The sequence below is a fragment of the Neopsephotus bourkii genome, unplaced genomic scaffold, assembly GCF_033783945.1.
Source record: "Neopsephotus bourkii isolate Nb327-2 ecotype Australia unplaced genomic scaffold, CSIRO-AGI_Nbou_v1 NB_1476, whole genome shotgun sequence".
In the NCBI taxonomy this organism is placed as follows: Eukaryota; Metazoa; Chordata; class Aves; order Psittaciformes; family Psittacidae; genus Neopsephotus; species Neopsephotus bourkii.
In genome coordinates this window covers 656,242-672,294 of record NW_026901952.1, presented here as the reverse complement: position 1 = coordinate 672,294, position 16,053 = coordinate 656,242, and the positions used below count along the sequence as shown (strand labels likewise).

The window sequence follows — 16,053 nt, the reverse complement described above, 5'->3', positions numbered from 1 at the left end:
TCTGTTTACATGAACCCTGCTTTGATTTTGAGTTTTTGGGAGAGAGCTGGATTTGCTGGAATGATTTCTTTGGCCTCTTTCTCAAGTACTTCCTTGAACATAATTCTGGTTAGATCCCGACCCTCAGTGAATTGGGTGTCGAAACCTGTTTAGGAGGTCAGTGTATCTCATTTCTCTGCTGTCATCTGTTTTGGTGGGACACCATCTGTCTTTGAAATGGCTTTTAAAAAGTTGGAATAGGCTTACAGAATGCTTAAAATTATTAACAGTACATTGTTCATAGTGACCTTATGGGTTATTGTTTTACTGCTTGGCCTAAGAAATTCAGTCATGGTTGATTCCTGGTTAATGGATTCTGTTAGTTAGAGGCAGTGCGTTAATGCAGATGGTGTGTATGTTGGTGAAAGCCATGTGGCACAAAGGAAATAAAAGTTAACTAATGATTGGATGCTGTAGTGGCTATCTTGGCTATTAGTTTCATTAAAATCGAATCTGATGTACTAGCAATCCACCATTCACCAGAAATAAATAAGACTACTTCAAACTGTGGGACGGCTTTCTAAATTCAAACTAAGCTAAATATTTACAAAAATCTAGTAGAACCATACCAAGTAATTTCGGGGGGGGGGGGGGGGGGGGAAGAAGCATAATAATGATGATGTTATACTAGAAAAATTATCTTTGTCTAGAGGGCTTAAAATGCAGAGGTATGCGTGTTTATGTGTACAATGAAAAGGATTAACATATTACCTGACAAGGTAGAGTAGACAGTATTTGTAGATGTGGCTATAGTGATATTCCAAATTATTCAATTCTGGGTCATTGTTTTCAGAAAACATTTTTTTATTGAAAGGTTTGGTGGAGGGAATAGCCATGCAAGTCAAGAGATTTGAGTCAGCAGTGTAAACACTGCATATTCAAAAATAAAAGACTGGTTCTGCAGGATTGAATAGGCTTTAAAAGACATCACTGTCATTCCAGATGTTTCTGGTTTGTTTGTATATGTGGGCCTTGAGTCTTTCCCGAAGGTAAGCATTTTCTTACACATTTTAGTTGCTCTCCAAGTTGCCTGCAGGTAGGCCTTGTTTCCTGAAATAATTATTATTTTATCCAGATAAAGTACTTTGCAGTGATTTTGCCATTTTAATCTAATGCTGAGGCAACACTGCAGTAAGCAAGTACTTAATCCTAAGTAAGTACACTTTAGTCTTGATTAGAGTAATGCTATCCATCAGAATAGCATGCAGTAGAATGTCATTAACATCTCTGATTTAAAGTGCTTCGAGGTGAACGGAGCCAAGTGCAAAACTTCTAAATTGCTTTTTTATCATTACTGTTAGCAGGATTTTTGCTTAAAAATGTGCTGGTTTGATTTTGGTTTGGTTTGTGGTTTTGTTTTTTTTTTTTAAGTTATGCAGATTCTGTTCTGACTGCTTGAAGATTCTGAGTTTTTCCTATCAAATGTGTTGTAGCTGCTTCATTCATTCCACTCCCAGAAAGAGCTGTTTTCTAAAACTGTTGCAAAAACTTTGTGGAATTATGCAATGTCCAGTTTAAGAAGAAAAGTTAAAGAGGAGGACCTGTTTAATCACCTGTTTTCAGAAAACATGGCTTCTGAAGCAGGACTAAAAGAGTTGATATGGTAGAACAGCAATAGAACAAATGCTGACCAGTTACAGATTTTTAGATTCAGGCCTGGAGCTAAGAATAATTAAAATCATATGCTTTGGGTTGGTTTGGGTTTTTTCTGCTAGCACACTTTAATGAAACTATGTACCAAGAGTGAGTTTCTAGCCCTTGTATGACAACCAGGTGCTTGACTAGCCATGCTTCAACAGTGGTAGCAATCTTTTGCTCAGACTAACGTATGCAAATGCACTGCTTTGTTACATGAAACAATTTTTCATTTCATTACTTTGTCTTGCTATTCTGAACAAAATGTAAGTTAACAAGAGGTTCTGAGCAAGGTTTTATGAAACTATGGGCAGAGTATCTTCATTCTCCTCCTGCACTGGTACGTTTTTAATTCAGTGCTGTGATCGTTTATTTGGCAATCTTTGGACCCTTTTAATCTTGCTGCCAAATTACATGGGTAGCTGTGACAGTGTGTGTTTGAGAAAGTTTTAACAGGTGCTATATTGTATTTGCTAACTTGCTAAACTTAAGGCTTTTCACTGGAAGTCAGACCAGGTACTTGGTCCTTTGTAAGATGGGGTTTACAAAAAGCTCATACAAAATATCAGAAGTTAAGTACTTTAAAACTTAGCAGGCATTACACTTATGGGGCTGGATGTAAACACAAAGCAGGAAGGAAAATTGAGAACTTTTCAATGTAAATGTAGACAGTATGGATGGCACACATAGGAATCCATGTAAGTGAGTGGATGTATGGGTACTGGATCTTTCAACATTACTGAAGGACAAGCTGTTTACTCAGGTGCTCATTTCAGACTGAAGTATCTGCAAGTCATGAGAAGACTTTTATATTCATTCCTCAGCAAGCCTCTCTTCTCTGACGTGTTTCTGAACAAAGAAGACTCACTTTGAATGGTTTGTTCTTCAGCTCTACAGTGAACTGAGCCTGTATAAGAGCCAGAAGGGATAAGGAAAGGAAGACATGAACAAAAGCTGGAATTGTCACCTGATAAAAGCAGAAGTAGAAATAGTTAAGAAATAGTAATAATCAGAAACCACATATGTTCCATGTGAAGTATTAGTAATCAGGGACATAGTGGAGAAATCTTTGGAGAGTGTTTAAGGACTTCCTTATCACAGTTGGTAGGTTGGCTCCTTGTGAAAGAGCATTCAGATTTGTATGTGCACATTGGGGCTCTAATGCTATGTTGATCTCATTTTAGATTAGTATACCTGTGCTCTCAGTGACACTTTTGAAAAAAACCAAAACTGCCCTTCTTGTGCCAAATGCTGTGATCATAGCAACAGTCACAGATAGGGTAAGTACTGGTAGAGAGTGAAGCTGATTGCACTTTTGCTTGCTTGCTTTTTCCTTTTTGTTTCTACTTTTCCCCTGTCTGCCCCCCACTTGGCAGTAATGTGGGAGATTCTTGAAAGTGCCAAGTGGCCACTTAAACAGCTATAGGAGTTGGTCACATGTGGGCATTTAGACTCAGGACCTTGGAGGATCTGGTTTCTTAGGGAATTCTAGCTTCTGCCCCCTCTCTCCTGACAGGCAATGACCTTTTTTTTCCCTTTTACTCCCTGTCTTTTTTCCTTGGATCTGCAGTAAACAAAGCTATGTAGAACTTGGTGAGAAAGTAAGAAACAGAATAACAGAACCAATATTTGCCACCTGCTCTCTGTAATCTCTCATTCCCTGTTCTCCAAGATTGCTGTGTAATAGCACTGGGTGAACTGAGACAGCTGGGTCAGGAAGTGCATACACGAGCTTTCCTGCCTTGTTGGCAGCTCTGGCATTATTCTTTCACTTACTTGGGTCTCTTTCCTGACCAGCAGTATCTTAGATGCACAAAATATGGTTGCCTGCAATGGTACTCAGTGTTGCAGCACAGTTGCATAAGTGAGTAAGAAATGTGATTATTCTAAGTGCAGCTTTAGAACCAGCCCATTTGCATTGCACAAACATCTTGTGGGTACAGGAGACTGTTCAAAAACTGAGTTGTGGTAGTTGATTTGTGTTGGTTTTTAGTTTTTTAAGTTTGGGGTTTTGGTGTTTGGTTTTGGGGTTGGGTTTGGTTTGCTTTGCTTTGCTTTGGTTTTTTAATTGGGTTTTTTTTGTGTGTTTTTTGTTGTTGTGTTGGGGTTTTTTTGCTTTGTTTTGTTTGTAAGAGGTAGATTTTAAAAGTATGCAAAGTCTTGTTAAATAAAGAACAGATCTGGACTATGCTTCGATCCCTGGAGTGATACACGGTAACTTTTATTTGCCTGTTCTGTGTTTCTTGTGATTAACGACAGGTCATAGGCTTAGAAGGAGTGGAGGTTTTTCCTGCTATGTGTAAGTTCTTGACAATAGTTACTTAATCAGCAAAACTATCTGTCAGTTGTATTTACATAAGAGAAAGCTTTTACCGTACGACTTTTCTAAAGCAGTTTTGGAACTTTTGTTTTTCAGTACATGTTTGTCTCCTTACTCTCCAGAGATACCACCTACAAGTTATTAAAGTCTATCTGTAGACATCTTGAGGTAGGTACCAATGGCAGTGACGATGGTATGTAGCTTTGTGTTCATTATTACTGCTTTGCTGCTTTTAAATGCTAGGTAGTTTCTGAGTGTTCTTGTTAACGCTGCTGCTTTTTTCAGGACATGAGCATGGGCAACAGTTCAAATCCCTCTTCTGCAGAAAACAGCTTCAGGGCTGATCGTCCTACAACTCTGTCCTTGGTAAATGGCTTAGATGATTGTTCTTCTGTTGTATAGCACCTTTCATTACAAGTACTACTTAGAAAGTCTGAAGAAAGGAAACTGAAAGAAATCATGGTGTGCGTTTCCAAAACTTCCATGAGTTTGTTAACATTAAGAAGCAGTGGGAATGATTAGCGTAGGTTTAATTTGATCTTATCACATGCAATACATATACATGCGTAGGCTTTGAGTATATTCCAAAGTCTGTAAGCTCTACATATGTCTCTTTAGCAGTCAAGTTTCACAGCACTCTGTACTGACTTAGAGCTGCCTCTTCCTCTGCCATGAGCAGTTTTTGAAGTTGCAGTCATTTCTCTGTGAGCCAGTTCAGACATCTGAAAGAACTGTGTAGCCACATGTGATGACCAGAGTCTAATTCTAGTGACACCTGTCCTGGACTTCTCAGTTTTGTCTGTCTTTTGCACACAGACTTAATCTTTTCACGTAAATAGACAGGAAATGAGACTTGAGTTCTGGTGATCATAGGAAGCTTGTTTTGCTAAGTTGATCTCAACATCTTGATATCAGAGATTGTCAATGGTTAAACAGTTTTAAATCTGTAATTGTTGGTTCAGTTTCTGAAGAGAGGTCAGAGAAAATAAGGTTGCTTAGATTTAGAACTTGTCTGACCTTTCTGGTGACTCTTTCTGCCCATCAGGATTTCAATGAAGACTATTCTGATCTGGATGGAATAGTGGAGCAGCGGAGACAAGAGATGGAAGAGTCCAGCAGCTCAGGCTCACAGACCCCAGAGCTGGAATGCTTCGAAGGTGAGTGGGATCATAGGTCCCCAAGAAACTGAGAATGGCTTAGCTCTCAGTTTTGCTTCTGTAATCCCCCCCCCCGCCGAGGGGAGTCCTAGAGAGTTACGTGATTTCTAAGGTCGTCCTCAAAGGCACAATACTTACTGCATTTTCATTATTATCTTCCTTTGCAATCCAAACAGGCAATGACTTGGTCAGCAGTGGATCTGATTGTCACTACTGCATCCAGTTGCTTATAAATGTAGTATTTTGCTTCCACATCTTCCATCAGTTGTGCTAGCAGAAATATAATGTAGGATATGTTCCTCCTTTACATAAAAGAAAAACCCACAAGTAAAACTCCCTATTCTAAAGTAGTTCAAATCACAGTGTGACTTCTTCTAATCTATGCAAATAGTGTTCTGTACTGTGGTAGCTTTCGGTCATCAAAAAAAGTTATTTTTGACGTGTGTTTTTGTGAGTTTGTTTATTAAAACCTCATTTTATTCTTTACAGTTCTTAAGAACTTGAAGATACTGTCCAAAGCTGCTGCTTCTTAACATTGCTGTTTGTAATCTCATATGCCTCAAGTTCTTCACCTAATTAGCAGGAATACTGTGTAGAAAGTCACAAGTTCATAAGTATAGCAGAATTTGGTTTATGTAGCACATGCTGAATATTATTAGCAAAACCTAGGCTATTATTCTGCTGTACAACTAATATATTAATGTGTTGTTATGGTATTATTAGTCCAGGTTCTATCTTGACTATAATAGAATTAGTATTGTAAGAAACTTTTATCCTTACTTTTAAATTAAATACTGCCCTTTTTGTAACAGTTTTCTGTCCCATTAGTTTTAATTAATTTTTCTTTTTTTGCTATGTGTCTTTTGGGCAGCAGTATGATTTGCTTTCACTGGTCTTTGGTATTTGCTGTGTTATATGTAATTGTTTGGTTTGTTTGTGAAGCAGTAACTAAATTGTGCTGTCATCACTTGCCACATGAATGCATCTGAATAATGGCTTTACTTGCTGTCTTACTTCTTAACGGCTAGTAACTACTTCAAAACTTTCTTTTTTCCATTTCCACAAATAAAAACCAATATCCAGTTAAAGAATCACTCTAGGAAAAGGAACTGAGGGGTGAGGGAGAGCACATCTGTCACAAGTGAGATTCTGTTTCTTGTGCATCGTTAGAACAGTCCAGGGTGTGCAAGTAGAGCCTGAACAAAACTGAGTGTGACTGCATTTTTCTGTTCCATCTCTTTCAAGACATCATCTGTATTTAAAAAACAGTCAAGAAATGGGAGCTATAATCTCCTTTTTAAAGTAACAATGCAATATGTCCATTTGAAGTCGCTATTAAAGTAATTTGGAATCATTACTCTAGAGCATTCAGTCCTTTTGGAAGATAACTTTTGTGTCCGTATAATCTTCTGGTAATTCAGAATTTGCATTGGTTGCCACCTTTCAAGTAATCTGGAAATGTAAATACAACATTCATCATCCTTTTCCAATCCATGTGCTTCTTTATATTTTGTGATAATGTGGAGTTACTATGTAAACTCTTTTAAGACTACTAAACCAACTGCTGCTTTCTGTCAAAGTCCATAAGTGCTCCTTTTAAAATCCTACACGTCCCCAGCTCCTTGACTAACTTAAGCTACAGCAACTTTCTTTGACTTCGTATTTCAGATTTATTAAACATCTGGCTTTTAACAGATTATCATGTGGTTGAGACACAGACTCACTTGAAAGTTTCCAAGACTGAGGCAAAGACTGTCCGTTCAGATTCACATGGTAAACGTGGAAGTGATGGAAAAACCCAGAACAGTCCTCAAAATGGTAAAGAGTCAAAGGCAGATCTTCAGCAGGAGTTAGTTGAGATAAGTTTGCATACTTATGTCGGTTTACAAATTTGGAAGATCTTTTTTTGTTTCTCCCTCTGTTTATATAATCTGTTGAATGCTTTGAAAGCCCATTTTTTGCTGTGGTCTGCTTTGATCAAACTTAACAATTGGTTCTTTTCTTTGCAGGCCATTCTGAAGCCTTCAGGTTCTTCCACAAAGTGAAGTCCCAAAAGATGTTGTCTCTGAACCATGTACTTGTATTTTATGCAGTTCTGTAAGTGAGCAGTTAATAACAAGATTGTCAAAATACTGGGGTTAATAAACATAATTTAAGCTTCACTCAAAAAAAGGAAATTATTAGGAATTGTGGCCTTTATACTTTTCAGAAGTAGAATTGCTGGGGCAGGCTTATTTAAGAGGCATTTGTTTTTTAAAGCGAAGGATTTTTTTGTTTCAGGAAACATTGATCTTGCAAGTAGTTAAATGATTTTATTTTACATATGGCTTAGCAAAGTTGTATTCAATGCTCAGATTTTCATAACTGTCTGAATGCCACTGGTGTTCCTGAGATGTTTATCAGAATGGTACCTTTATTATTCAACATATACAAGGAATAATTTAAATAAATGTCAGGTACCTGTAAAGAGTCCATTAACTGGTGTACATTATTTTTCTCTCTTACAGTGTCTGTGTATTAATGTTTTCTACCTTCTACATGAGATATAAAATCAGTGTGCTGGAGGAGCGTCTGATTTCCATCACATCCTTTGATTCACATATGAAGGAGTAAGATATACACTGTAAAATTTCGGGGATTCTTCCAGTATCTGTCATGTTTATCTATTTTCTTCACAAACTGTGATACTGTTGTGCCATCATGCTACTTCAGTGTCCTGTATTTCTTATTCTAGCCTTATCTCACAGCTTTCTGTTTAAGAATTTCAGTACGAATGCGGTATGTCATGATGTACTACCGCCAGGAAAATGTTTCAGATATCTGTGAGTAACTTCACTGTGAACTGCTAAAGTGAGCAGTTCCTTTCCAGAGCAGTGATTCTGTGGAAAATATATAACTTCTGTCTTCAGTCTTCATATCGTTTGATTAGCCTAACATGACAGAAAGTACTTCATCTCTGGCCTAATACGTCTAACTTTCTTGTATAATGTTTTCTAAAGCTTTGGGCTGCCTATTCTCTTTATAAACTGGTATTGTTAAATTTTTTAATTTTTTTAATCTGTGTTGCGTGGATAGGAAATATGGCAAAATCAAATGGAGAGTCAGTGCAGGGGCATACACTACAGCAGTATGACACTATGAGTTGTATTAGCTTCCTGCTCCTCTCTTAGGACAGAAGCCAGTTAACTGGATACTTCTGAGAATACTAACTGGCTTATTCGGTATTAAATTTTGCATTAACACTTTGACTCTTCTTATAACGGTTTTTTTTCTAAACTGCTCTGCAAAGCATGCCTTCCAGTCATTTGTAAATCTCAGTGCAGTACCTGCTGCCACGTGCAGCATGAGTGGGAATGCTGGTTAAGCACCATCTGAAAAACAAGAGTGGGGAAATAAAATTCAAGATGGTGCTATACCCAGGCTGGGTGAAATTGTCTACAAGGTGTTTCAGACCTGTAGCAAGCTCTTTAATAAGTGTGCTTATTAATTCAGCTTTCTTTTGTGATCTATTAATGGCAAAGAGGTCACTGGCAATGCTCTTATGGTCATATTGAGTAGTGACTGTGCTGCTTAGGATACAGCTGCTCTCAGCTGTCTTCTGTAAAAAGCAATAGGACTTTTATGCATGTGTTAGAAGACAGAGCTAGGTTCTTGATAACGGAATAGGAAGGAAATGGTTCTTTATCTTAAAATACAAATGCAAACCAATGCAAGGAAAGGTGTAAACCTGTCTCTAATAGGCAATGTCAAAAGCCATTTTCCTACTTTTGGCATGTTTTTATTAGCAGCATGCTGTGTCCCTCTTCTGAAGCACTCTTATGTGAGAAACTCCTGTTTTCTGTTGCTCTGATCTTAAACAGTACAAGGTACCTAATGTGCACTTCTACAGTGTTAAGGGATTAGGCTTTTTTATTTCCCCCCAGCTCACAGAACAAGGAACTTTTCAACTTTTTTCTAGTGGAAATAGCTGTAAAATTTTCTATCCAGGCTTCTGGAGAATGAGACCACATAAAGAATGCAGTCAAAAGTGCAGAAGTGACTTAGGCCTTTGTTTCTGTACAAGTACAGTTAACAATGTCCCACTGTATTCCCACCTACATCTATCTCTCAGTTCTTTTTGTGTTTTGTTTTTTTTTTTGTGAGACTTATATCTTCATTCTGTTCGATAGACATCCAGTGCACCAAGGTTTGGGATCTCATCTGCAAATTAATGCTGATGACCTTTGTGATGAGTTAACTGCTAATCTTATAAAATTGGAAAAGGTAACTTCCTTTATGATATAATGCAAATGCTGATGTACTAATCAGGTTCTTGCTGAATTTCTACAGTCTCATATTTTGAAAAATGACAAATTACCCCCAGATTTGATACCAGAACCTGTCACATTTTCCCAGGCAAAGGCTTGGGTTTTGGACTATAAATTAGGCCAAGTACAAGCATTGATATGTGTTATAGTGCCTTGAGCTGAGGCTTACAGACAGGAATACTAATAAACTGGACACTTTAAGGGAGATTATTGCATGTAATGGTCTCAAATTTTTTTGTCCATCAAGGCTAAGAATTCTGAACTATTATTTGATTAACTTTTCTGTCTAGGGATTTTGTTTGAGGGCTTGTCTGTTTGTTGGGATTTGGTTGGGTTTGTTTTTTTTTGTGTTTTTTGTTGTTGTTGGTTGGTTGGTTTGTTTGTTTCATTAAGGAAAATGATGCTAACTTCTATATGTAGTCAGCCTCTTCATATGAAGTGGCTGGAACCTACCTGTTTCATTTTAGTAAAACAAATTCTACTGCACCAATTGTGTAATTCCCTATACCTGACCTTTACTTCCTACTGTCCTCTAATTGAAAACAAAATATACTTGCTGACTTAAACTGGAAACCTATGCAAAAGAGGAGTGGGTATGCAGACCTTATTTCCACTTCAGGTGGTGTGGTGGGTTAATTTTGGCCAGCAGTCAGACACCCACCTAGTTGCTTTCTCACTCTCCTGTCCTAGCAAATAGAATGAGAAAGCTTGTGGATCAAGAAAAAGGCAGTGAGTTTGGTTACTAGTTACCACCACAAGCAAAACAAACTTAACTTGGGGAAAATGAATTTAATATAGTACCAGTTAGAACAGATTTGGGTAGTGAGAAAGAACAAATGATACACCACCACCTTCCCACTTTTTCCAGACTCACCTTCACTCTTCCGCTCCCAACTCTTTAACCCACTCCCTGCCCTGGAAATGGGGCTAGTAAGGGACTACAGTCAGTACATAACAATTTTTTCTTTGCTGCTCCTACCTTCCCCCATTTTCTCCTGCTGCAACTTGGGCTTCTCCAAGGACTCCAGGTCTTCAGGAAATAACCACCTCCTCTAGAATGGATTCTCCATGCGCTGCAGCATGGATATCCTCTCTGCCGTGGAGCACCTTCTCCTCGTCTTCTTAGACCTTGGTGTTGCTTCAGCTGTTTCTCATCCTGTTACTCTCCCGTCTCTCTGTAGTGTTTTCCCTTTTCTTACATATGCTTTCCCAGAGGCTTCACCACCAGCTGTGCCCTGCAGTAGGTGCACTGGAGGCTGCCAGCAGGGATGCCTCCAGCACGGGGCGGGCCCTGGCCTCTTCCCACGACCACTGCCCCTGCAGCCCCCTATCCCACCCCTGCCCACAAACCTTGACAGCTATACAGGAATATAAAATATCATGTGTTGGGAACACATACACTGGCCAAGCAAGAAAGAAAAGTATTAGTGGAGTGAAAACAAAAGTTAGTTGAATTACTATGTGCTTAAGTCACATTAGATACTGTTGCCTCCATTTCTAAAACTGCCTGCCAAGGTCTTTCAACACCATTTTTTCCCAAACCAAGTTTCTCAAGTAGCGTAAAGCTAGGGTTACATAACATCACTTCCTTTGGTGTGCAGCATAGGTTTTAGAGACTGCCAAAAACAGGTTTCTGCCCCCACATCTCCACCCCCTTGGCTGTGGAAGTCTAGAGTAATGCTAGCATAACTCCTCTATATGTCCTGGATAATAACAGTATGAATACAAGGGGAAAATGCTTACCAGATGATGACCGGTCAAAATCTTTAGCCAAATTAGGTCATTTAAGAGGTTATTGCTTCCCAGCTCTCTGAGCAGGCTGGCAAGATGGTTGATGGGAGACCTTTCTTCATTTCAGTGGGAAACCAGCCAGCTGTTTGCAGTGGGGCTAGGCACTTTCCCACTCCCTTTTATGGTCTTTGCTTGGAGACACAGTAGAAGGCAGCTGGATGGTCATATCATTCAGCTATTCCCAGAGGAGTGACCCTCTGTCCTGAATTAACTTAAGTCATGTGCTTTTTTCAGTTAGTGCCTACATGATTGGCCTCTTAAAGTCTTATATTGTATTTGCCAAATACTCAAGACACAGTTGACCAATGTGCACATGAGCTAAAGGAGTACTGCCTGTAGCTGCATATTACTACATCCCAGACCTCTCTAATCTAGATGAGCAGTGGTTAGAACAGGATGTTTGACCCTGCTCTTCAACTGGAAAACTAAATCATTTTGAAATTAAATCTTATTAAAAATCTAATTGTTTTATGTTCCCTGAGTAAAGTTGCTGGAGCTGCTTAACTGCTTCATATGCTTCAGTGAAAAGGGCTAGTAATTGGCTGGAGCTGGCTTCAGCAGCAAAGGTAACATTGAAGTTCCAGTGTAACTTGTCATCTCTCTGCTCATTTCCTATGTGACTGCAGCAGTGTAAACCAGAGCACAGAAATCAGCTAGATGTAAAAACTAAAAATTATTCTCCAGTTAAAAAATGTGCCAAGAGTATGTTGCAAATGACCTTTTCAGTGTGACCTTGTGATTTTTACAAGCTCTGCTTCATCTGTGGAGCCAAGTAATTACTTGGCCAAGTTTTGCTGTGGCATTTAAGTGTATTTAACAGGTTGTTAAAATGCACCATGTGTATCAGAGGATAAAGCATTAAATTTGGGATAGAAAAACATAGCCAGATATAACTCATTCCCTTATTCTAATGTAGCTTGTTAAAAGGAAATTTCTGTATGTGTTTTAGATGACTCTTAGAAAGTTAGGTGCTTCTTGCTGTTTTCCTTTCCCCAAAATACCCCTCTTAAAAAATTGCTGGAAATAATAGGGTAGGATTAAGAAGTAGTATCATTGAACAGGAAGTACAATGTTCACAACAACAGCTTACAACTCCTCTAGTTAAAGCCTGAAAGTAGCTGACTAAACCTTATGTGCCAGTGACTGCTAGTTACTAAGATAGAGAGCACATGTGCCAGGGGACATGACATATTCCCCCTCCCTCTGCTTTGAAGGACAAGGAGATGAAAGGTAGATAAATATGCTGTGTGAAATAGGTCTGTGCAAATCATCCTTGAGGGTGCAGATGGCTGCTGTTGTAGTTGAGTGTAACTGAGGGAAGATAACTTCGGTGAATACACTAAATCTGGCAAATGGGCCATATCTGCTAATGGTTAGAAGACCTTATTTTGGTGCACACACATCACAGCCGGCTGTGTGGCTGAACCTTTTACGAAACTATTTGAATTACCCACTTAAGAGCTGCAGCTTTGAAATTTCAGGCTTTTCTTGGGTTTTTATCAAGTTCAAAATAATTGGATTTCTTGTCCCTTTCTTTCTAGCTTTAGTTTTTCTTCTATCTTATTTTCTCATACCAAACGAAGGAGAGTCTACAGGAGGAAATTGCAGGTGATACTCATACTATGAGAGCTAGGTGTGCTGCTGGCTGATCATATCCATATGTTTCCCTGACTCTAGTATAGGAAGCCTTTAACATGAATACCATTAGTATGAATAGTTGGGGCAGAATTAACATGCACACAGAGTGTATTAAACAGTGTCTTAATTGTTTGGTATCCCTTTAAATACAGTTGGTACCTCCCAATTATTTTTCTCTCTTTTTCTAAAAGATACAGAACAACTTACAAAAACTACTTGAAGATGATGAATGAAGCATCAAAGTTCTTGGACTGCTTCAGACCTCATTCTTCTCTCTTGATAAACAGTTCCAAAACAGCTCTGCTGGCCAGAGTTCAAGCTTCTTTATTTTCAGTCCAAGCCAAGCTTTAAATTACTGTAAAACCTATGTCATAATGCAGAAAGTCAGTTTATTCTTGAGCATGTACCTATATGTTTTGAAAACATATATGTTTTGATCTACGTGTATTGATGTTTTGAAAATATGGGGATTTTTTTCTTCTCTTTTGTGTGTGAATTAATGGATTTTATATAGCTTGCTTGATTTTAGACTTGCTTACACCATTATAAACCTGGTTCATCTCCTTTTACCTCAGCATTTGCTTTCTGCCTACTGTCATACAAGTGTAAATGGGAAGATTTCAATCACAGCTTATGTGCTGAAGTGTTGTGTAAATGATCTGGTACGTGTCTAAGCTATGGTTATGGACCAGTGCTGTGCTTTTCATTTTTATACTTTGTGCCCTGGCATCCCAAAGATCAGAAAACAAAACACCTCTGGATTTGCTAACACGAAGTTCTGAATGTTTGAGGTGTGCTCCATTCTCAGGTGCTTTAAAGAGGCTCAATTCCATTGCATCACTGCTGAGGGTAAGGTCTGTTTCTATTGGGGATTCAATTTCCATTGAAATCAGCTTGAAATACGTATGGACTTACCAGCTTAACAATCAAGTTGCTTACGAATAGCAATGTAGGGGATGACATATCTGCACAACTTAGAAAAACTGTTATGGTTTTTTTGTTCACTCACACAGTCTCTATCCTTTAAGTTAATCGGTGTGAAGACCTTCAGTCAGCTTTTCTTAGAGTTGCATGGGGTTTTGGATGACTGAGCAAGTGCAATTTATGCTCCAGTTGGTGGAAATCTAGTCTTAGTATGTGACTCCAGGGACCAGATATTTCCACATAAAGGAATTGGTGAATTAATGATGCAGCAATGCAAACAATCAGTAGAGTGAATAAAAAAGTGGACACCTGCTATGCTATATCATACTTTTTTTTTTTTTCCATAGTGCCTAAGATAGGGTAACTGGGGAATTTTAGCTTTCTGATTCACCAAGCAGGCTGGTTAGTTTTTAAAAAGCAGTAGTTAAGATAACAACTAGTATCTGTAAAATAACTGTATTGTTTGTAATATGCTATGCATTTTATAACCATTTCTGTGAAATGTACCTACTTCGTTTAAATAAAGTTATTTAAAACTACACTTTGTTGTACTGTAATTTGGATGAACCTAAGTTCTGTCCATTGGGTTTAGTCAAATACGATATTCATGGTAATGAGGCTCGTTCCTCACAGTACAAAACCCAGTACCCAACACAAAGAATTATGATGTACTTCCTCTCATTCAGCTGTACTCAAGGTCTTCCCAGACTGCAGAGACATAACAGTAGAAGCAAATTTGGCCCTCAGAGTTTTGAGGAAATCTTAGAATCATAGAATAGGGTTGGAAAGGACCTTAAGATCATCTAGTTCCAACCCCCTGACATCAACAGGGACACCTGACACTAGACCATGTCACCCAAGACTCCATTCCACCTGGCCTTGAATTCTGCAAGGGTTGAAGCATTCACAACTCCTTAGGCAGCCTGTACCAGTGCCTCACCACCCTCATAGTAAAGAACTTCTTCCTTGTATCTGACTTGAACTTCCCCTGTTTAAATTTGAACCCATTACTCCTTGTTCTACCACCACGGTTCCTGATGAAGAGTTCCTCTACAGCATCCTTGTAGGCCCCCTTCAGATCCTGGAATGCTGCTGTGAGGCACATGTTTGAAGCACAGCTTCTCTTCTCCAGGCTGAACAGCCCCAGCTTTCTCAGCCTATCTTCATACGGGAGGTGCTCCAGTCCCCTGATCATGCTTGTGGCCCACCTCTGGACTTGTTCCAACAGTTCCATGTCCTTTTTATATTGAGAACACCAGAACTGCACACAATATTCCAAGTGAGGTCTTGCGAGAGCGGAGTAGAGGGGCAGGATCACTTCCTTCGACCTGCTGATCACGCACCTTTTGATGCAGCCCGGGATATGGTTGGCTTTCTGGGCTACAAGTGCACGCTTAAGCCGGCTCATGTTAAGTTTCACATCGACCAGCATATATGTACACGCACACATATATATATATCACATAAATATAACAATGTGTATATATATAACCAATGCGTATATATATATATATATATATATATATCGACCAATACACACACACACACAAACACAAAAAGAAAGATACCATTCCTTAGTGCATGGACCAATCCTTGTAAAGCTGCTAAGTTCATCTGGTCCACGATGTCAGGTTCCATCTCTTGTAACAGTCTTTTGAGGCAGGAGAGGCTGTATGCAGTGTTGGATCGTTGCATGCTGGTGACACTGCAGAGTTCGTCTGGTTTCGTCAATGCTCATTCTTTGTTGGGATCAGAGGGAAGTCAAGGCCAGTCACTGGTGACCTGAAGACATATGGTTGGTGGGCTATAAAAGTGCTACATAGCAGGCAACAGCATACAATTAAATTCATTGGCTGTTTTCCCCTGAAATCAAAGCCCCTTGAGGTACACATTGGACTTCCCCATCTTCCCTCATTACCATATCTGGGTCCCTGAGCAGAAGCAGTCCCACGAGTGGGTTTGCCTTTGCCTGAAGCAGGAATAACCCAGACTTCCCCAGCAAATCCTTTATGTGCACCACAGGAACTTTACCCTGTTCTACAGTATGTAAAATTTCTGACTGGGCTGGGCCAGCGCTGTTCACAGATCCTCTGGTGTTGGCCAACCAGGTGGCCTTTGGTAAATGTGTATCCCAGTGTTTGAAAGCTCACCACCCATTGCTCTCAGTGTAGTTTTTAACAGCCCATTGTACCGTTTGATTTTCCCAGAGGCTGGTGCCTTGTAGGGGATGTGATATACCCAC

General features: G+C 39.2%; 1 protein-coding gene across 4 annotated transcripts in view; it reads left to right on the top strand.

Moving 5' to 3' along the window:
* Nucleotides 1-14,352, top strand: part of GRAMD2B (GRAM domain containing 2B) — a 39,892-nt gene extending 25,540 nt beyond the window's left edge. For 2 of the 4 annotated variants that reach the window (XM_061369144.1, XM_061369146.1), the window contains exons 6-14: nt 2,859-2,954; nt 4,091-4,162; nt 4,280-4,360; nt 5,040-5,151; nt 6,820-6,969; nt 7,161-7,248; nt 7,659-7,760; nt 9,321-9,414; nt 13,079-14,352. In XM_061369144.1, the coding sequence (XP_061225128.1) occupies nt 2,859-2,954; nt 4,091-4,162; nt 4,280-4,360; nt 5,040-5,151; nt 6,820-6,969; nt 7,161-7,248; nt 7,659-7,760; nt 9,321-9,414; nt 13,079-13,120 (837 nt within the window). In that variant the 3' untranslated portion in view covers nt 13,121-14,352. The remainder of the gene's footprint in view (nt 1-2,858; nt 2,955-4,090; nt 4,163-4,279; nt 4,361-5,039; nt 5,152-6,819; nt 6,970-7,160; nt 7,249-7,658; nt 7,761-9,320; nt 9,415-13,078) is intronic. The other 2 variants (XM_061369145.1, XM_061369147.1) reach the window with 2 other exon arrangements.
* Nucleotides 14,353-16,053: the final 1,701 nt, after the last annotated feature.